Source organism: Antedon bifida, chromosome 4 (assembly GCF_963402885.1).
Source record: "Antedon bifida chromosome 4, ecAntBifi1.1, whole genome shotgun sequence".
NCBI classification, from domain to species: domain Eukaryota; kingdom Metazoa; phylum Echinodermata; class Crinoidea; order Comatulida; family Antedonidae; genus Antedon; species Antedon bifida.
Window position 1 is genome coordinate 825,115 of NC_136229.1, and position 21,942 is coordinate 847,056.

Below are 21,942 nucleotides of genomic sequence, written 5' to 3' on the forward strand. Positions count from 1 at the left end.
TTGAACTAAAAAAAAAATCAGTATTTTTTTAGTATTAAAAGGAGAAAACCAAAATGTGTCCTCTATGTGATGACCTAAAAAATCTATATAGCGCCCTCTGGTTAGGCAATACCAAGTTATTTCACATGGTCCATGTGTCGTTTTTCGAGTACAGTACTGTATTTTAAAAATTAAAAAAACATAATTATAATGGAATATCTACAGGGTGATGTAACCCGGACTGAGGGTACAATGTAAGTGTGTCCATTTCTTGTTTGAAATATTCATTTATTGCTAATTTATTATATTTTAAAACTATTAACTTCTACCATTCCCTAGTTGAGTAGCTAGGCTATATGTTTTAACAGCAGGAGCTGCAGCTGTCTCACAGGTCTGTCACTGCAGTTTCCCTTCCCGACGTACCAAAGTAGACTAAGCCTAGCTAGGGCCTAGGCATGTGTAGTGTGTAGGACCGATTGAGTGCATGGAAAATGAGATCATATCTAATTATTGAATCTGGCTAAGTTTAGATCTACAAACGAACTTCTATTTATGTTTACAAATTTGTTTATTTATTCTATAGTAAATCAGTCAGCAGTAACCTCAGCCTGACTGAGGCTCAGGTTCAGTCTGGTGTGCTGCTGTACTGTACTGTATATATTCCTTACCCTCCTAAGTGATGCTTACCTTTCTTGTGAAATAAGGGGGAAAATAGTATTACTCGTATAGGCTGCCTCCTCTCATAGTTTTTAATAGGTTAGTAGGCCTGTTTACAAATTTAAATTACATATTAATTTTTTTTCATAATTTCTAGTTTATGCTGTCTTTGTGAGACACCAATCCCCCCAAATCCAGCCAACATGTGTGTCGCTTGCATGCGGACGCAGGTTGACATCACCGAAGGAATCCCAAAACAAGCAACTATCTACTTCTGTAAATCATGCGAAAGGTGAGTCAACCATCCATTCTCCTGTCCGAAAGTTACCTTCAAATTGGAGTTGTAGATTTGTTTTTATATGATTTTGTAAGCACAATTGTATTAATTCCAAAGATAATTAGAATACTCCTAAATAAACAATAAAATACACTACCATTATTTTTTTTTAAATGTTTTTTTAACAAATATTTCAAATAGAATTAATTCTTTTCATGTTTTATTCCATTCTGTCAATTGGTATCAAGTTTGTTTTGTTTTTTTTCATTAGGTATTTACAGCCGCCCGCTCACTGGGTAAGCTGTTCTTTGGAATCCCGCGAATTACTTGCGCTTTTACTCAAGAAGCTCAAAGGCCTCCAGAAGGTGACTCTGATCGATGCGTCATTTGTCTGGACCGAACCTCACTCAAAAAGAATCAAAGTCAAGCTGACGATACAGAAAGAAGTGCTAGGTGGCGCTGTTTTACAACAGGTGTTTGTCGTAGAGTTCACCGTTAATTATCAGATGTGTGATGATTGTCATCGAGTTGAAGCTAAGGATTTCTGGAAAGCGGTTGTTCAAATTAGACAAAAGGTTTGGTTTGTTTTCAGTGTTCTGCAAACTTTGAGATAAATTTCAGAAAATTTCAGTAAAATGAAGAATCCTAAAGCTGTTTCTGTTTACACTATCAAACTTTATGTGACAAAAAAATGTGATGTGCCCATATATGGACATGATGATGTCATATCACTATATTTAGGCACATCACACTTTTTTCGTCAAACTAGTTTGATCGTGTAGACAAAACTTAAGTTATATAAGATGTATCTAAATGCAGAAACATCAAATATATTATATTTTGTATAAACAAAATATACAGTAGTCTCTGACTGCTCTTGAGTATTGTGTTATTGGTTAAGCCTATTTATATTTGATGTTATACTTTCTTTCATCATTTTGTAAGCAATTAAAAAAAATTAAGTCTTGCTGGTAAACCAGGCTTTGGGAGAACAATCGCATTTTTTCAATTCTTTCAAATTTATAAATATTATGTTAATACAAATTGAGATTATGTTTAAGATGATATATATCTCTCTTTAGGCAACACACAAAAAGACTTTCTTCTACGTAGAACAGTTAATGTTGAAGCATCGTAGCCACAGCAAAGCTTTGAACATTAAACAGCATGATGGCGGCCTAGACTTCTACTTTGCCTCTAAAGATGATGGCCGCAAGCTGGTAGAGTTCTTAGCATCGGTTATTCCATGCAGGTAAGACGCAAATCTCAGTCTTTGTAGTGATCAAAATGTCAGGCTCCAATAACAGAATGTAGTTTTAAAGTTGTCTAAACAGTGAGGCAAATTTGCAAATAAAGGTTTAGTAAAGTATGCTAGTGTAGACTGGGCTTGATTTGTGATATGAGTTTTCACAAGGAACAAATATATCTGAATCTCTCTTTACAGATTTAAAACTTCACAAAGGTTGATCTCTCATGACATCCACAATAATACCTACAATTACAAGTACACATTTTCTGTCGAGATCTCTCCAGTTTGTAAGGTACGTAACATTCTCTTACTTGTTAATAGCGCCCTCTATAATATTTGTGACATGTGTCCATTGGCAATAGGTGTGAGGTGTCACAATCCAAAGTGCTTTACAATAGTACCTTGTCACTATTAATGTCTTCATACATGTTATGTTTGTTGTCAAACATCAAAGTACACTTGTATTTAATTCAAAAACATGTATAGCTGATACTTTCATTATGTCGCATTGATAACATTTAAAACCCTTATAGAATATTTTACCAAATCAGACAAATGTCTCCTTATTCATACTCCCAGACATTTCCTCCCCAAATAGTCCATCTTGACCTCAAAAGGTCAAACATTATCATGTCTATGTATTACCTGTTGTACATCATCACCCTTAAATTTGGTACTTTTTAAAAATTAATTTAATTATGTATGACTTTTTGACTTTGGTCTTTTACATTGAATTAAATTTCCTTCCTTCATAATTGTATTTGACGTTGTTTCCCGTAATACATTATACATGACACTTGGTTGTGATACTGATTTCCTTAAATTGAGTATGTTGGAAGGACATGTTGAAAAGTGCGAAAGAAAATGAAAAATATTAAATCAACTTTATCCTTTCTTTTTCTGCTTTATATATTATTATTAGGCTAAAATTTTCAAAATTGCTGAAATTTTATGGTTTTTTTTTGTAGGAAGACATTGTGTGTTTATCTAAGAAGTTTGCAGGCAGCATTGGTAACCTAGGGCAACTATGTATTTGTACGAAAGTGTCCAACAGCATCTCACTCATCAACCCAGCAACGCTTCAAAGTGAGTGACAGGTTACTGTACATTCTACTCACTCTTAAGCTCTGCCTACACTATCAAAATTTGACACGATGACATCATATCTCTACCATATTTGGGAATATCACACATTTTTTCACACAAAGTTTGATAGTGTAAACACAGCTATATACCCTACAGTAGAACCTTTTTTAAGGGGACACATACAATTTGATTTTTTTTTATTTCTTTATTTGGTAATCAAGGTTAAAATCAACAACATAGAAATAATACAGAAACAATTGTACAAAAAAACAGGCATTAATTACGAGGAATGCCAAAAAAAGTTAAAAACCTATTGCCACTTGGGTTCAAAGCAACAAGGTGTCTTCCTAATAATGGTGTCCCTTTAAATAGAGGTCAGTCATAATGTTGAAATATATATTCCACATCTTTCGGTTCGGTTTTCCAGGAATTTTTTTCACATTTTAGTTAAATTCTGAGTATTCAAATGAACGATAGTTTCAGCTTCTGTTGAGCTTTGACTACTTGAATAATATTTGAGGTTTTTATTATTTAGCTGCGGATGTGCCAAGCAACATGTATTGGAAAAATCCATTCAGCAGTCTTTGCACGTACAAACAGCTCACGGAATTCATTGTCTTACAAACCGAAAGGATTGAAGAAAGAGACAGGAGACACATAGCAGGTAGAGGGTCTGTGTCAGCAAAGGTAAATTACTTTATACTACTTATTGGAATGTATTTCCTTTTAATATACCAGTTTCTTAACTTATCCTTATGCCCGCTGGACTAGTGAGAGTTTTGACCAATTCCCAGTAACTGGTCTATATCATTTATTAGACCGGGGGGTGGGGAAGCTTAGGCATAACATTGTGATTTAAGTTAATAAAATGTCCTCTCTTTTGCATTATTTAGGAAAGAGGTTTGAGGGATAGGGGTTGAATGTGTTTGTAGACAGGCACTTTAAATACAGTGATCTACTAAAAATAAAGCATTATGGATTGTTGCTTTTAAAAATAATTTATCATACAAATGTAAAGAAAGGTTCTGACCTGAATATTTATGACCATATGTTGAATATTCATGAACTCCCATCCAGGGTATTGAATTGACCAATCAGAAAGTACTCTAGTATAAAATTAGTGCCTGCAGACTCCAGTCACTAATGTCATGTGACATCCATAACTTTTATGTTGATTATTTAATTAAGATTGAAATAGATCACTCATTTATTTAGATTGAAATAGATCAGATAAATGAAATTGAATCATAATATGTTTTGTGTTTGATAACCCAGCTAAAAAAAACTGTATCATGTCATTTTCTTACACCTTGAGATTTTGTAATATATGATAGGCCAATGTCCTCGTAAGAAGCAGCTTTTGATAATATTTTCGTAGATTCAGATGGATTTTTACGTTGCGATACTAAACCATAACTCTGTAGGTCTGAACAGGCCTTCGTATTACATTCAGCAATTCTGTGAACTTTATAAAGGGATGTAGCATGGGTCATTGATTAACCTCCTAATGCCCTCACAGAGTATGACTATCAACTGTGTGTTAGGTTACTAATGTAAAGTTAGTGCCCTGTAGGCATCTAGCACTTAGTTACCAGCTAGTGAGTGTGTGCTTAACAGCAGGACTTAGCTGCCTTGTACTATGTAAAGTTTTATTGTTGAAATTGATCAGTGTGTTTGTAATATACTGTGCACTTTGATCTTGTAAACTAAACACAGTTTTGTCATGTCTATAGGCTAATGTTACATTCATTTATCTTAAGTAATTTAGCTTCTTGTGTCAGTTTGGCAGCACAGGTTAAAAACATACCTAGTAATATCAAGAAAACCAGAATTATATATACATTAGTACAGTATACACTCATTGGCAGATTCAGCATTTTGAAACAGTGTAGTTTGGCGCACAGCGAGTTTGAAGGAGGGTGGGGTGGGGGGTGAAAGATTGCACAGCGGGTTGGGCTAGGGTGCACAGCGAGTTTGGGGGAGGGTGCACAACAGGTTTAGGTGGGTTTGTGATGGGAGTGCCAAGGGCCTAATTATAAGTAAAATGAAGTGCTAAACCAACTGTGGTATCTTTTCCATTACATTTATTATGATGATGTTGTTTAAGCTTTATAAATGTAATGCATTTCTGTTGTCTAGCAAGTTGGTATGTGTAAATGCATCGCCTGAAATATTTGACCTCTTTTGTTTAATTATTCACCAGTGACTAATAAATTACTTACAATACAATAAATAAAAATATTTTGATGTACATTGCAATGTAGCACCAGCTGGCAGATGTTTGGGTGCAAAAGAGTCAAGACCTCGGGATGACCGATATCCAGATCCACTGCCGGACTCATCTTGGTCATCTACTCAGCGTCGGAGATAGCGTACTAGGGTTTGACCTCACCCATGCTAACATAAATGACCCAAACTTTAGCACAATCAATTCCGAGTTTGTACCTGATGTGATCTTGGTGAAGAAATATTACGGTAATCGTCAAAAACGTAATCGTCGCAGAGCTTGGAAATTGAGGACACTCAACAAGGAGCTTAATAATATGGATACGGATTCCACAAATACGTAAGCACACAACCGAATGATAAATAAAGCAGTATTGTAGTTAATAAATAGCTGTAGATTTCAAATATAGTTGAAAACCTTCCTAGTACCATTTCGATCATCATTTTGATGCCCTATATGTATGTGTGTATGCAATAGGAAACATTTGTACAACAAAGTAAAAATAAATAAAACAAAAATTATCTCTCTCGTAAAGATAAACTAGGATTGAGAATTGGGTAATGGGCTATTTTCAATTCACAATGTTTCTGTAATTGTTTGTTTTGTTTGTGTTTAATGGTATATTTCTATTTTGTTTTTAGGGATTATAACCAGTTTCTGGAAGATCTTGAGGAGGATGCTGAGTTTAGAAAGAATGTCAACATCTATCTAGGTTAGTCACACTCACGGTTATTTCAAACTAAGAAAAGTGGGTTGCGGGGAAGTGTGGTGGAGGGGTGGGGAAGAGGGGTGTATAATGTGCTTTGCCTTTCCACTCTAAGAAAGAGATCCAGGAATTAAACAGTTGTTTTAAATCTCTGTTTACACTATCAAATTAGTTTGACAAAAAAAGTTTGATGTACTTAAATATGGTAGTGATATGACATCATCATGTCCATATTATGGGCACATCAAATTTTTTTTTCACATAAAGTTTGATAGTAGAGCTTTATACATCTTTGTGTCTTTTCTCTGGATAGATCGTTCAAAAGTAAATGTTGCTGTTGAATCTAGTGATGAAGGTGAGATGCCACGGGTCAGTCTGCAAGAAATGCTTGATGACCTTCATCTGACCGATGCGGAAGATGCGTCAGGGATGGACGAAGCAAGCGGTGGCGGTATTGATGAAGCTACAACAATGGAGTAGAAAGGAGAAAACTTAGTTTGCATGAAATGGGAAATATGATTTGTGACTTTATTACATGTGGCATGTGCTACATATAATGGTGATCATTGGCCATATCACAATGGGCGTGGTCACTGCGACACAGGCCAAATTATGATAGGCGTGGCCAGTCTGAGAAGTTAAGATATATTTTAAATACCTACAAATAACACTGGCATTAATCAAGTAGTGTTTTAATTAATTTTTTTTTGCATAACTATTAAATGAATAAGTTTATTGATATATAATATTTTCTTTACATTACAATAAGATAAGAACATTTATAAAGTTATTTTAATGAAAATCATCATGAATTTGTTACTACAATTAGATACAGTACGTACTTAATTAAGTACAGTATGTACTTATACTAATTTTATTTTAACTGGTATAAATAAAAATTGGTTGAAATGAATGTCGTTATTGTCTTGATACCATTTATATATTCCTAAACAAGAAAGAACCCAGCTTTGTTTTGCTAGGATCATTGTTTATGTTTAGATCTTGACCCACACCCCAATTTCACATACCACTCAAATGTGAGTAAGGATATAACCTATTACTGTATAACCATTTCGATATGTCTAAAACTCTAAACAACTGTGATTTCATCTCGTATTTTACCCTTTTCTTGTCAAAATGAAACAAATGAATGGTTCCCACTTTAGAAGCAACGCAATGCGTACGCGCAACGCAATACATACGCGCAACGAAAAACATACGCGCAACAAAATAGTACGCGTAACGAAATACATGCAGTACACTCAAAACACAATATGTACGCACTGAACGCAATATATACGAACACTGAGAACGCGATAATACACTTAAAACGCAACGTACACATAATGTCACCCAAATAAGTTAGTGCTAAAAATGCAGAACTATTACTTTTCTCTGTGTACTGTAGGCCTATACGCATTTAATTATGCACAATACGAAAAAAAAATATAAAATGCATATTTTCGTGTCTGTCTCTTGGTGGAGGTTGTTAAATACATGATTTATGGCAGTGATGATGGAGAATTTTAACAGGTGATCGCAGAAAGTCGAAGTTTCATAATTTTATTACTTGAGAGAATTTGAGGAATGTCGTACTTGCGATGAGTTGTAGATCTACGTGACCTTGGCACACTGGTTCTTTGACCTCTGTTTCCATATATGGAATTCATTCATGTTTTTTATTTTGATTAATAGTAATATTTGTTTTTCACACAACTTAATATAGAATATGAATGCATATAAATCAATTGAACATGAAATATATATATATAATAGTCATCCATCTTACGAGTACCATATTGGCCCGCGTATTGGACAAAACTAGTCATATACCATTAAATACATTAAATTACCGAGTGCCTTACGCAAACAGAAATAATTAGTATATTTAATTGTGAATTAATATTCACCCATAATTTAAAAGGAAAAATTGTTGGCTTTAGCACAATAACAAACCATCCTGCTCAAAACAGAAAAATATGGAAACAAATCGTGGAAAGCGTCCCGGAAAGCGTAATGTCTGAATGACGGAAACGTTTCAAGAGAGTATTGGTGACGCCTATATCGGTAAAATATCATTATCTTCTTTTTAAAATTATCATTTCACCCTCTAAATGAATCTTACTATCATCATCATCGCATCGTCTTGCTCCGATCATCATCTTGCTCCGATCGTCGTCATAGTAATTTAATATGTGGGTCACTTTAAGACACTGCGCCCCGGGAATGCTCGCTCATTCCCGAAATTCACGCTCTGGCCAAACCTAATGAAGCGTATCAAGCCATCTGTATTAGTTTATGTTATAATAATAAGCCACGTTAGTTTGAATTGTTCGCGTCTCATCACCTTCTTCCACGGCGGAGAGAGGACAGAGGAGCGAGCATTATTTTCTCCTTTTTCTCGAACGAAGACAACACGCATCAACATGGGCGAGTAGAATCATACAACTCAAATGTTAATTGAGGAATATTCATATGGTTTGATAAATAGATGGATTATTACATTTTGATGTGACGTATGTTGTGATTGTTAAATACATATCACACAAGGCCGTGAAGCACCATTTATATTTCTGCTGCTGTAGCTCTTGGGCTATTCTTGACTTATGTTATGTAAAATGTCGTGATGTGATTTGTGAAGATTGTTTGCTAATTACCGTAAGTCTCTTTATTTTATAAGGCGTATACTGCATGCAATATCATTGTTTTTGTTGTAGTAGGCCTATACATAATGAATGTTTATATGAGTATACGATGGTACCAATAATTGCATGAGGTGAAAGATGAAATTGTATTTTATGGCCTACCCCAGTGTTATTATTTTTGTAGTAGGCCTATACAAATAATGATTGAGTGCGATGGTACAAATAATTTCATGAGGTAAGAGATGAAATTCTATTTTACGGTATAAAACTCTTATTTTATGGCGTACTGCCCGGCGTACTGCAGTGTCATTATTTTTATAGAATCTCACATAATTACATAATTCCAAAATAAACGTTTCGGTGGGTTACGTAAAAGTGACAGGTGGAGATTTTTAAGAAAGACAATCTGTCAATAGCCATGGTTGCCACTTGGACGCAACGCAAGCGAGTCGTCCAATCACAAGTGACAGTTCTGATGATTAATCGCGTCGTATTGGTCTTGCGTTGCGCGTACGTCCTTGCGTTGCGCGTACGTCCTTGCGTTGCGCGTACGTCCTTGCGTTGCGCGAAGCTGAACTGTGATCCAATCCCATCAACCACATCTGTTTAGTTTGCTATCCGCACGTAGTCTACTACCAGTTTTTAGTCTACTTCTTGTGTCAATATGACAGACAGATGTTGAGATTGCATTGCGAGTCCATTTTCCTTTTTTTCTCAAGGTTCGTTATGAATACCTTATGAAATTTGATATTAAAAATTGTAGACAAGATTCCGATTTAGGCTATCAGTGTGACGAGTAAACAAAATAACTCAGTTAAGGCCCGTTTACACTAGGCTAGGGCGATAACGATCGACGATAACTAGATACACATACATTTGTCTTGGATAAAACGAAATAAATTTGAACAGTTTTCGTTCTAGAACTATAGGATAATCATGTATGCTGTATTTGATAAAAGTAGTATTTTTGAAAATCCAATCAAATGACGTCATGATCAATAAAAACAATAAAATCGTTGTATTGTAACGATATTATTGCTCTTACAAATCATGACGTGTATTATAAATACATTCAATTCAATCTCTTGTTCCAATTCATTCATTCCTATAACGTTTTTTTTTGTAATTTGATGTATTTTTCTTTGTAGTTTTGTTGTCATAATTATGCCAAGAAAAATTTCCATTTTTAAAGTGGACCAATAACATGTTTTGATGAAACCAGACCGTAATGCTATCCACTACTACTATTCCGATAATTTATAATAACCACCCATACTGTCTATATCCACGTGGGGTGGATATAGACAACATTCAACTCGACTAATATTCAAAAGGATATTCACGTTGACGTTGACAGTTCAACAACCAATGTTTTTTCGATCTTCGGAGAAATTGACCTGTGACAACACAACCGTCAACCATGACTCCTCGTTATCTATTTCCCCATTAATTTAATATGTTTATAGAAAGTCCAAATTTTATAAATAAGAATATTTCTCTATGACGTTTGATAGTTCATCGCGCGCCCAATGATTTGTCTACCTTTCGGAGAGCGACACAGAACTACCGGAGCTTAATATATTCTTACAATTTCTATAGCTTATATAATTTTAAAATCCACCGTAACATATTTTGTATTCATTTGTATATTGATGCTTCTTTGTATTGTTCTGTAATGTTGTTGAGGCCCTATTCATAAAAACAGTTTACACTACAAAATGCTGGAAAAAAAAGAATAAATAAATAAGGAACTAAATCCTTGACGCTTTCCTCATTAAACTTTGATATGTTTGTAGAAATCCTCCAAGTATTCTTGACAATCCCTGATCTATTGACAATGCTTAGGCTTATTCATCATTTCCTTTGAACATTACTACTATTTCCAAGCACACTTGAAATAGTAAAATAATACCCACTAGTAACCCCATTATAGAACCATAAAACACAATTAGTAAAGACCCGTTTATACGAACGATAAAAGATGGCAATAAATATAGATAAACATACATTTTTCTTACGAGAAAGTTTTCACCTAACAACATAGGATAACCTTTTATGCTGTCTTTAATGGAACTAACTTTAATTTTAAAATCAAATCAATGACTTCTCATAATAAGAACAATAAAATCGTTTTATCGTCATGATATTATTATTAATTGCCCTTACTAATCATGACGTCATATGATTGGACTTTTTCGATTTAGAATAGTTGTTTTCTGTAAGAAATATGTATACAGTATACTACCATTAACTCTAGCTTTGTTCCCCACGCAACGCAAAGACGCGAGCGCAACAACGACATCGAGTTGACCAATACCAAACGACAGTACCGTAATCTATCGCTTGTGATTGGTGACTGCGCCTACGGAGGACGCGTCCCTCTGCGTTGCTTGGTTATGACGACGCGCGCAACGCACAAAGACAATTTGACCAATCACAAGCGACAGATACAAACTGTGCTAGTTATCTGCTGTAGTAGTATCTTCAATAATTACTAAGTCTGAATTCGATCATCAAAAGTACACTAACATTAATTGACTCGTTTCTGAACCTGCTTAAATCAACGTCCAAGTCCCCTGCGCATTTTACATTTAAATTGCCGCTGTTTAAGCCGCTATACACATTAGTTATACAACAATCAATGGCGTGCCAAAAACAACTTTAAAGTTACATCATGCGTGTAAGGTTAACAAATCTAATTGCCATGTTGAATTATAAGCCAGAGGCTGGGGGTTTTTGAGGAAGCCAGTTCGCAATACAACACTCAATTCGCATTAATCAATTCTCGGAAGATTCAACGGTTGTTACGTCGTATTTTGTAATAATTGACGTACTTTCAGATGGAAAAAGGGAAACCCCGTGTGATTAGCCATGCGTGAGATAATTTCCCGTGATGATGGTACTATCTTTTACATCCACTTTGTAGCCTAAATTTTCCCCCACCACCCTCTCCATAAGAAAACGCAATTACATGGTACCTCTGGCTTCTTCTCATTTTAAATAAACGCGGACAATAATCAAGATAAAGTAATACTAAAAAATGTTAGTAAACAAATTAATTTAACAGTAATTTGATTTACAATTAAATCATGCCTAAAAAATATTGATCTGTTTATTACGATAAATTTCATATACCTAATATATAATATATATATATAATATAATATATATAATAATATATAATATATATATAATACATATTTTATATCTAGGTTAAGTATATTATGTATATATTGCACGACTTTCATACAAATAATTGATTACGATATTTCATATACCTAATAATATATAATAATACATATTTTATATCTAGGTTAATGTCGATTTTGTGAGACTAATTTAATATCACGTTTAACTTACATTTATTTCTATCGATTAATAGTATTAGTAATACGGGGCGCAATCACGAAAATGGTTTGTAGGACATTAGTGTGTCGGGTGGCGCCCCGTAACCCACTTCAACGCGTCGGCTCTGTTTCTTTTAGTTTTTGACGCGTTGTGACGACGTTGTTGCTTTTCTGTTATAAATTAAAATTTAGAATTTGCGGCGAGACATCACATAGTCGCCACATGCTGCTACGCAATTCGATTCCTAAAATCAGGCAATTTAGGTAAAATTTAAATGCTACGAGAGGGAATGAAACAAAAGAAAATGAAATTTTGTGTACGTGTTTAAATTCTATTGGTACGATTTTAATATTCTGATGCTGAGAATTATTTGAACAGCTTACTAAAAGGAAACCCGCTTGTAGAGGAGAGATTATGTAAGCTATATGTAATGTAATGATAGCAACAGAAAGTGTAATGTTTGTGTAGCTCCGCGCAGGAGGATTTATGTTCTAACAACTTTAGGACCCCGGAAACAAATGTAAAAGTTTCAGGTTTAAAATCAAGATTGTCTCTTGGTTATTGATGTTCTCTTGCCTCCTTTGTTATTTATGTATAATTTGTATTTTTATAAAAATTGTAAATAAAGTCAAGTAGGTGCAAGACGGACCAAAACTTCACGTCTAAATTTTCGGACGCGTAAATCGTATTTTTTAAAGCTTAGTTCTCACTAGAGACGCAACACAATGACGTAACGCAACGTAGTGATTTGAACAATCACAAGCGATCGAATAATCAAACTGTCGCTTGTCATTGCGTTGCGTCTCTAGTGGGAACCAAGCTTTATTTTACTACGGCGCACAAAAATAATTGTGTATATAGGCCTATATAATAATGTAATGAATGCGTAGTAGGCCTACCTGAATCGGTTCGTGATGGTTACATTCGAAATCATTTCCGTTCATTATAAACATACTTAATGTTCTTTCGTTTTCATGTGACTGACGCGACGTGCGGAGTAATTAATTATGTCTTCAAATGTAAAAATGTTACATTAGATAGACAATTAAAATGGATACAAAAAAGTGTGGCGTAATACTCATAGCGCCACCAGCGACAAATTTAATTTCCTGGCCGAATTACTGGCGTTAAAAGTGATATTCCTACAGGCCGAAAGTAATTACAATGCGGTGGTGAGAGAAAGCACACAAAACGGATTGTTACAACCAAACGAACACTGATTCCTTCACCTTTTATTAGTTCGATATATTTGCGTTATATATCCGAATGGATTGAAATAGAAATCTTTGTTTTTGGATAATAATACTGTTTTTATTGACCAACAAGGTAGTATACTTTATATATTATTTTTCATTTTTAAGAACAATATTTGTAGTTTGGTACCAAATGTCACAGTATACTATATCATTTACATAGTTCAGTAGATTAATTTCAAATGATACTGATATGGAGGTCATGTTATACGAGTTTTTGATATAGAATCATGTCAATATCGATAATGTGTTTTTGTTTTAATATCGGAAATCGTGTTTTTATAAGGCCACAACCTTTAGAAACTAATTACATAACAAGTTACATATTGTAGATAAAATCTTTGTTTGCAATTTTTTTTATCAAAGTCGCTTGTAAATATTATTATATAGTTCAACGAAATAAGAAATTCAAGATTATAATAGTAATATTATCGTGAAATGATATTGCATGCACGTTCAGACTCTGATTTTATGTCTTGTGTCGCGCGCGACTCTCGCATTTAGTTTATATTTATTTCTACGTCGTATTATTCATTGGTTTGGTTGTTCTGCTTTCATATAGAGGACGGACTAATATAAAGGTCAAATTTATAATCATGATGACCTCAAAGTTGACGGAAACTAATTAGATAACATTTGCTAAAAGTCATTTACTTGTATTGCTTTGTAAACAATGTTAATACCAATAATAAACCTATGTTTAAATGATAGGAGGCATGATTCGATACTTACGTGTGTCCTGCGCGTAATTATCTTATGAACTCTGTTGGTCTCGAATGGGGTGGGGGGATGGGACGGTCATTTTGGGATGATGATGACGTGATAATGATTTTTATTAATTAATTTTAAGCTTAATATTATGTAACTAATTTTTCATTAATTGTGCCACATTAATGTATGCAGTGCGTCAACATCTGTTGTATTTCAATAAGTTTTAATTGTAAATAATTTATCATCGAATATTCTATCAACCCATAATGAACGAAGAATTGCACATAAAGAAATTACAAATACGGTTACTAATTGCAGTCCATATGTCAACGCTAAACCTGCGAATCACACACAGGGTAGACAAGCCATTAGACGCTATGCACCGCTATCAAAACCTGTAATCATCGCTACACAACAACCTAGAAATACTAGAATAATGTGGTAACGCAGGGAGAAATAATTAGGACATATATTCCATGTTGTTCTTCTAAACTCGTTATCACTTTAATTGCGTCATCGGTCGCTCGTCAGTGGATTGTTTTTACTACACCATAGTAAAATATAAAATTGACCTTTTGACATTTTTGTATAAGAATTAACACAACGGAAATTCACTGTCAAACCCCACTTCCATTTTGTTGTAGGCCAGTATGACAAACACTGTGTGGATATGCTGGCATTCATTAAATGAACTCAAATCATAATTACTCATCAACGGTGCCGAGTATATACCATAAACCTCAATATCCGATAGTTATTTATAGTAATATATCATATTTTACAAACTAAAATCATCACAAGTGAACTTTGCGAAGTGCGTCCAGCGCGCTGCAGCGGTTCCCAAGGAAAATAGTATAGTTAAGCGCAACGCAATTTGACCAATCACCGCGCGAATGAGAATGATGATCCATCGCGTCGTGATATGATTGGTTAACTCATTTGCGTTGGCGTACGCGCGCCGTTGCGCGGTAACCAAGCTGATACTTTGCTCTGATTCAAGCTAAAACGCGCTGAATAACGCTAAAATGAGAATTTACATGAGTTATATCCATAAATGGTACCATTATGTTCGTTTAGATTTAAATAAGCTAACTTTTATTTAAATCGTCGCGTTTCCATTCTTTAGTATTATTAGTCAGTCTAATTTATTTAAAATCGTCGTCACGTGCCAATAGAAGATGATCGTTGTAGACGTGAAATGAAATTATTCAATGATGTGCAGGAAAAAAAAATTAAATGCATTTCAATTTAATTAGAATATTTTAGATTTTTTGTGCTGCTGGATTAGCCTGTCGGGTCGTAAGCTTAGTGAGTCATTCAGAAGATTACGTAGAACGTAGCGTTTAGTAACATTAATAATTCATGTTTTAAAGAAATGATGTGTGAAAAAGTATGGAAACTCTGATGTCTATACCCCAGTGTTATAATGAAAATGTATATCATTGATTATTAAAGTGTCTTGACTAAGCTTTAGACACTCATACAGTCACAAACCTTACCAGTAGAGTTGGTCTATCGAACTTCACTGTATTAATAGTTCCAGGCGCAACGCGCGCGCATATGCGCATTGCAATGCCTTTTCACTGATAAAAAGCGACTCAGATTAATTGCGTTGCGTATATTACGTCACTCCGTTGTTAATAAATGTTATATAATTACATTTATGATTTAGCAAAGCAACGAAAGTGTGAGTTTATTTTACCGTAAACGTTAAACCATGAATTAATGAATATTCATTAACCCATCCATGGTTAAACTAATAAACATACCTAGTACACTCATTAGTCACAACAAGGAACACGTACGCACATGTTGTCCACACATGTTACAATAATAATATGTATAGAAGCTACGTCACCTTTACCACGGCGGCACACGTTCATACACGGTGCGTTCTTAAAATAAATATATAGACAACAAACAGATACAAAATCAATACAACAGATACATACAAAAATAATAATTTTTTGACCAATCACAAGCGACAGTCCCGGGTGGTCCAAGGAATCGAGCCCTTTACCTCATTTATGATTACATTTATTATTCATTTTTAAAACAGTGTTGCGACATACGTATTGTTCATTCAGACATTCAACTAAATTTAAATTGAAATTATCGTATTTTTTATATTCTTCTCCATATAAGGCACAATCCCATTATTGCTACACTGTGCTTTTATAAGTGATTAATAAAACGGCGCACAGAACTTGTAAGGGAAATGAAGATTGAAAGCGAAAATCTAGCAGTATGAATAATTGCACATTATGGCGTCGTCGCCGACCTTACCTCACACGCCGCTAATAACCTACAGTACTCATATCAATCATTGTACCTCCGCTTCTCACTAAAGCTGATTGGTCAAATTACTTGCGTTGCGCGTATGTTGTTGCGCGTATTTCGTTGCGCGTATGTCGTTGCGTTGCGTTGTGAAGGAACAACCAATAATATTTGTTGCATCCCCCTTGTGTGAACCAACCTTTAATCATAGTCATTTGACACAACCTAAAGCTCTGTCTACACTATCAAACTTTATGTGATGTGATGTTGTGCCTATGGACATGCTGATGTCATATCACTACTATATTTGTGCATACTGTATATTTGGGCACATCACACTTTTTTAAAACTATTTTGATAGTGTAGACAGAGCTTTATGCTTCAGTTTTCATTTCAAACTTTGTAACAAAACAGATTTGTTCTGCCCTCACACAAAGTGACATGGGAGGTGCGAAAAACCATAATTTACATTTGAACTTTTCTTTTTATTTTAATAGCGTTCAACATGACGAGATTAAAAAGTGCACCGTTTGCAATATGTTTGAATATGCTGAGGAACACTAAGTCGATACTGGCGATCTGCTTAGCTCTTAGTTTGTTTGGAATTATGTTCGCCACCACAAGACAATCTCCCGCTGTATTTAGATACGGTGACAATCCCTACCTGCGTAAGTACAAACATTTATTGTAAAGGCCAAAAGTTTGTTTCCCCCATGAGCGCAACGCAACGACGTAAGCGAGAGCTATAGTGACTTGACCAATCATCACGGCGCGATGGATCATCCACACCATCGCCTGTGATTCGACAACCCACTGGCATTGCGCCAGGGCGCGCGCGTACGACGCTGCTTTTAGAGAACCGAGCTCGTTCCTTGGACACATCGCAAAGAATCACCACAAATTGAACCAATCACAAGCGATTGATACAAACTTCTTTCTTATGATTGGTCAAATTGTGTGTACGTCATTTTTACGTTGAGTTCTCTTCTTTTATAATATTTAAAAAAATACTAATTATATCTTCTTGTTTTGTATTCACAGTTGCGAGAGATGTTATAAGAACAGAACCACCCCCAGTAAGTAAACGCTAAAATTAGAAACGTAAAACTTTTGTGGAGATAGCATGATTTCTGTACTATTGCATTACTGACGCATACAAAGAAGAATGTTAAACTACATACATAGAACTACATGCAATTAAGAAGGACGTGACGGTGAATATTTAAACTTAAAAATGTTATATGTTGTCTATTTTCAGAAAAGTTTTATGGAACTTCAAGAAATAGAACAGAAATCAAGATTAAAACATCTTAGACAAGTATGTAGCGAACACAAAGAACTTAGTGAGGGGCCTATACGACAAGAGACAGCAGATCACATATATGTAAACTATAACATCAAAGGCATATATTGTTATATTCCAAAAGTAGCGTGCAGCAACTGGAAGCGTGTAATGATGGTGTTAGACGGTTACCCTAAACACATTAATGACATCACTGGATGGGAAGCCCATGAAAACAACGGCATGACGTTATTATCGTCACTTCCGTTAGAAGAACAATCAGCCGTCTTGGCCAATTTCACCAAATTTATGGTGGCCAGAGATCCATTCGTTCGTATTCTATCAGCGTATAAAAATAAATTTGAAGATTTGGTTGAATACGATAGCAAGGTTCATTTTCAATATTACGGTAAACTGATTATGCAGCTTTATCGCCGCAAACCGACGCGGATGAACCTCGCAACTGGACGCGGCGTCCGCTGGCCCGAATTCGTCGCTTACCTAACAGATCCAGAACAACGATTAGCCTTTGAAAACCACTGGCAGGATATGAAGAGCATTTGCTCACCGTGTAAAATAAATTATGATTATATAGCAAAACTTGAGACAATCAAAGACGATTCCGAGTTTATTTTACGGAATTTTAACGTATCCGATGAAATAACGTTTCCGGAAGCTCACAATAGCAATCCCACTGACAGTAAAAACCAATATTATCGATATTACGATCAATTGACCCTTGGGGTCATTAAAAAGCTATGGAATGTATATAAACTTGATTTTGAGTTATTTGGATATCCTAAGCCGGATTTATTTTGAGGTTGTAGGCCTAGATGGTTTGCGATAAATAACAACGGATGACACTCAGGAGCAAAACCAGGAGTGTCCTGTCAAGACGGTCGACGCGAAGAGGCAGCATCAATAAAGTAGTCGTGTGGCGTGTGGAGCGCGCTGCGCGTATAGATGACGAGGGACGCGTATCATTATGGCCGGCCGATTATTAAAACCATTGGACAGGAGGTACATCAAATTCCAAATCTCTGGCAGTGGTTCATTGCATAATAAATATAAGGTCTACCTCAACTTTTTAAACGATATGATTATATATTATGACGTAATTTAATGGTAAAATTAAAAATAATATAATGAGAGTGAAAATGAGGATAAACATGTTTATAATGAGTGTGTGTGTGAAAGCGAGAAATGCAACGTAGAGTATAATCGTCAAAAAACTTTCTCATTCACATCCAAATTGCTATATTCCACAAATAAAAAGTGGCCAATGTTTCCATATTACATTTATACACGTAACTCGCATGCTAATTACTTTCCATACGTTGATTACATAGCCTATCCAATAAAGTCTGCGCATGCTCAATAAATGTTTACAAATTTGGTTTGTACCCCCAAGGGGAATTACGCCTATGGTGTCTTAAACTAAAATACAATATACCACCACCGAAGTGTAAAACGAATTGATTAGGAGAGAAGGAATAGAATATGTACTTGGTTTGAGATTTGTGAGTGATTCTATCGATAAAGCTTAAGCTTGGTTCCCACTAGAGACGCAACGCATAGACGTAACGCAACGTAAATGATTTGACCAATCACAAGTAATAGATCATTCGAACAGAGGCTTGTCATTTGTCAACTCGCTTGCGTTGCGCGCACTTCCTTGGTTTCGTCTCTAGTGGCAACCACGCGCAACGACGTATGCGCAACGCAAATAATTTAATCACGACGCGCGAATCATTGACATCGCGTCGTGATTGGCCAAATTACTTTCGTTGCGCTCACGTCGTTGTGCGTTGCGTCCTAGTGGGAACCAAGCTTTAATATTTCAAATTATAGATATGTGTGTGTGTGCCACCTAAGCTTGCCTTTCTACTTTACTTAATTAAATCATTTGTGAGGATCGATTTAGGGAAGTAAAAGTTCAAACTCCTTCAACGATACCATTAATCGTGCGAGGCTTAAAAAGATAAACAAATCTGTTAATAGTGAAATGAACAAACTGATTCATTAAAAGTATATACTGTATGTATATTTGCCCGCGGAACGTCAAAATCGTAAGGGCTTTTCGGACGATACAGAATTATATCGTACAAAATAATGAGGGTTAAACCCACAAATATTATTTTATTTATTAAATGATATACCTCAATAATATTATATTAATAAATGTATATATAGATTATGAATAATGTCAACATTATTCTACTGAAGTTACTGCAGTAACTGTATTATTTACTAAAATAACGTATGAATTTTGTTAAATGTAAAAGTTTATGAGGCAGTCACTGCAATAAACAATAAGCCAAAAATAGTTTGCAAAATAATACTATAGCATAATTAGGTAAAAATGTATTTACTGTGGTAACTGCAGTAGGATTTGACATGGTCCCTTAGTAAGTTTTACAAATGTATGTAGACCTAGTGAAATTAATTATTTACTACTTTTTTTTTAATGAAAAGCTGACTTTTACATAACTGAAATCCCTCGACTATTACGTAATATAGAATGTAGAATTCATCCATTTAAACTAATTAATAAGTTATTTATCTTTTTTTAAATTCTAATTGTTACATAATTACGAGATATGAAAATAAAAGTAAGGTTTCGTTTAATATTGTGTCATAGTGTGCGTCGAAATGTGTCTCTTTGTGATGACGTCACGGACGATATCACCTTAAAGGTCAGAGGTTAGTTCAAATTAAATTATTTTTGTAAATTAATTGAATGGTTTCGTACGAACCACTAAAACATTTTAAATTAGGTTAATGTCGATAAATTTCCTGTAGTTCGTCAGTATTGACCGACATATCAAAGGCTTTACACAACGAAGCGACACGCGCGCGTACAAAAGTCGTACTATTATTATCAGGATTTAGACGCATGTGTAAATTCATTGTATCTCTTTCTGTTTTAGTTGAATCCAATGTATTACAGTATAATGATATATGTTTATTACTGTATTATATTATTGATATTGACATAAAATATTTTATATAATTTTAAAAACTTCAATGATTAATTATTTCTGTCGTCTAAAGCAAATGTGATAAAAACTATAAAAAATATACAAATAAATAAACACAATTTCTATGGAGATAACCTGTTATGTCTTCTACCCGTCATATTATATCCTGCCGTCGGAAATACGAACATATTGGACATTTTTTGTCTGAAACTACCTCTTTATTTTAATATTTATGTCAAAATACATGAAGCGTGCGTAAACATAGAATGAACCATGAAGCGAGTAATGTTTTCAGTACTCGCCGCCAATGGGTTACAAATTACGGTAGTTCACACGCGCGCGTCTAAACATATTATTGCAAGCTTACTTTACGCGCGCGTTTATTAGACGCTGAATGACGTTGTATCAAGCAGTTCTGTGTAGATGTGACCCTGATGATAATTATTTTAATTGATTAACATTTCCGGGTGTGTATGGATGCGTGCTTGCCCAGGAGTAAATTCAATTTACGTTACAATTTCAGCCCTACCATTATGTCATGAGTCGCTGAAAGCGTTTTAGTACGTGACGATCCAGCGCTGTCCCAAACCATTGATCTTTGCGATCACAGTTTATCTACAAGCAAAATAAAATAATAAAGGTATATAAAGTCAAAAATAAAATCAAAAGAACACGTTAAATTCGTAGTATTCGCCGACTGTTAACAAAGTATGTGCAGCTTTTACGGTATCTTGTCATAAAAATAAAGATTTCCCACGAGAAAAGTGGTACTTAGCACTGATCCATTTAAACCGTGTTACCATATTAATATACGAGATACCACAATGAGTTTTAAGTGCTTTAAGAATCCGACTTAAGCCTCTCTGGTCTACGTAATCCAAGATGGATGTTTACCATCGCTGCCTAGTATTGGATGCGAGACTGACTGTGTTCTTCTTTATCATTTATAATGCATCAACAATCTTCATCAATTATTACTATCATGATTCGTCCCTTCATCTCATCATCTTTCTTTACTTTTGCAGATCCTCGTTTGAATATAGTTTGAATATTAATGATCGTCTCCAAAGTGTCCCTAGGAGTGTCTCCTGAATAGAGTTGGTCGTAATGTTAAAACGTATACCTCGATCATTACACAGTCTCTTTATTCATCATCATCATGACATCATCATCATCAGTGTCTTCTCAATATCCGTCATTCAGGCTGATAGGGAGGCGGATCCAAGGATACCGCCCCTAAATGTTAGACAGACCCCCCCCCCCC

At 34.9% G+C, this 21,942-nt stretch overlaps 2 protein-coding genes across 2 annotated transcripts; both read left to right on the top strand.

Moving 5' to 3' along the window:
- Positions 1-134: 134 nt before the first annotated feature.
- Positions 135-7,034, top strand: LOC144839397 (60S ribosomal export protein NMD3-like). Its single transcript, XM_078694727.1, has 10 exons — positions 135-233; positions 794-928; positions 1,185-1,488; positions 1,996-2,165; positions 2,358-2,454; positions 3,131-3,248; positions 3,784-3,935; positions 5,513-5,814; positions 6,117-6,187; positions 6,495-7,034. Exons 1-10 carry the CDS (start codon positions 190-192, stop codon positions 6,659-6,661), a joined length of 1,560 nt encoding a protein of 519 aa, XP_078550853.1. The 5' UTR covers positions 135-189; the 3' UTR covers positions 6,662-7,034.
- Positions 7,035-8,755: 1,721 nt separating this feature from the next.
- LOC144839709 (carbohydrate sulfotransferase 11-like) lies at positions 8,756-20,360 on the top strand. Its single transcript, XM_078695175.1, has 4 exons — positions 8,756-8,839; positions 16,913-17,083; positions 17,457-17,491; positions 17,674-20,360. The coding sequence occupies exons 2-4, from the start codon at positions 16,921-16,923 to the stop codon at positions 18,514-18,516; spliced, it is 1,041 nt and encodes a 346-aa protein (XP_078551301.1). The 5' UTR covers positions 8,756-8,839; positions 16,913-16,920; the 3' UTR covers positions 18,517-20,360.
- The last annotated feature ends 1,582 nt before the right edge of the window (positions 20,361-21,942 follow it).

Excerpts from the sequence above, each read along its gene's own strand:
- LOC144839397 (XM_078694727.1), top strand. The coding sequence starts at position 190 with ATGGAATATCTACAGGGTGATGTAACCCGGACTGAGGGTACAAT. Across the intron at positions 929-1,184 it reads TTCTGTAAATCATGCGAAAG|GTATTTACAGCCGCCCGCTC; the intron begins GTGAGTCAACCA and ends TTTTTTCATTAG. Across the intron at positions 3,249-3,783 it reads CAACCCAGCAACGCTTCAAA|CTGCGGATGTGCCAAGCAAC; the intron begins GTGAGTGACAGG and ends TTTATTATTTAG.
- LOC144839709 (XM_078695175.1), top strand. The coding sequence starts at position 16,921 with ATGACGAGATTAAAAAGTGCACCGTTTGCAATATGTTTGAATATGCTG. Across the intron at positions 17,084-17,456 it reads CGGTGACAATCCCTACCTGC|TTGCGAGAGATGTTATAAGA; the intron begins GTAAGTACAAAC and ends TTGTATTCACAG. Across the intron at positions 17,492-17,673 it reads TAAGAACAGAACCACCCCCA|AAAAGTTTTATGGAACTTCA; the intron begins GTAAGTAAACGC and ends GTCTATTTTCAG.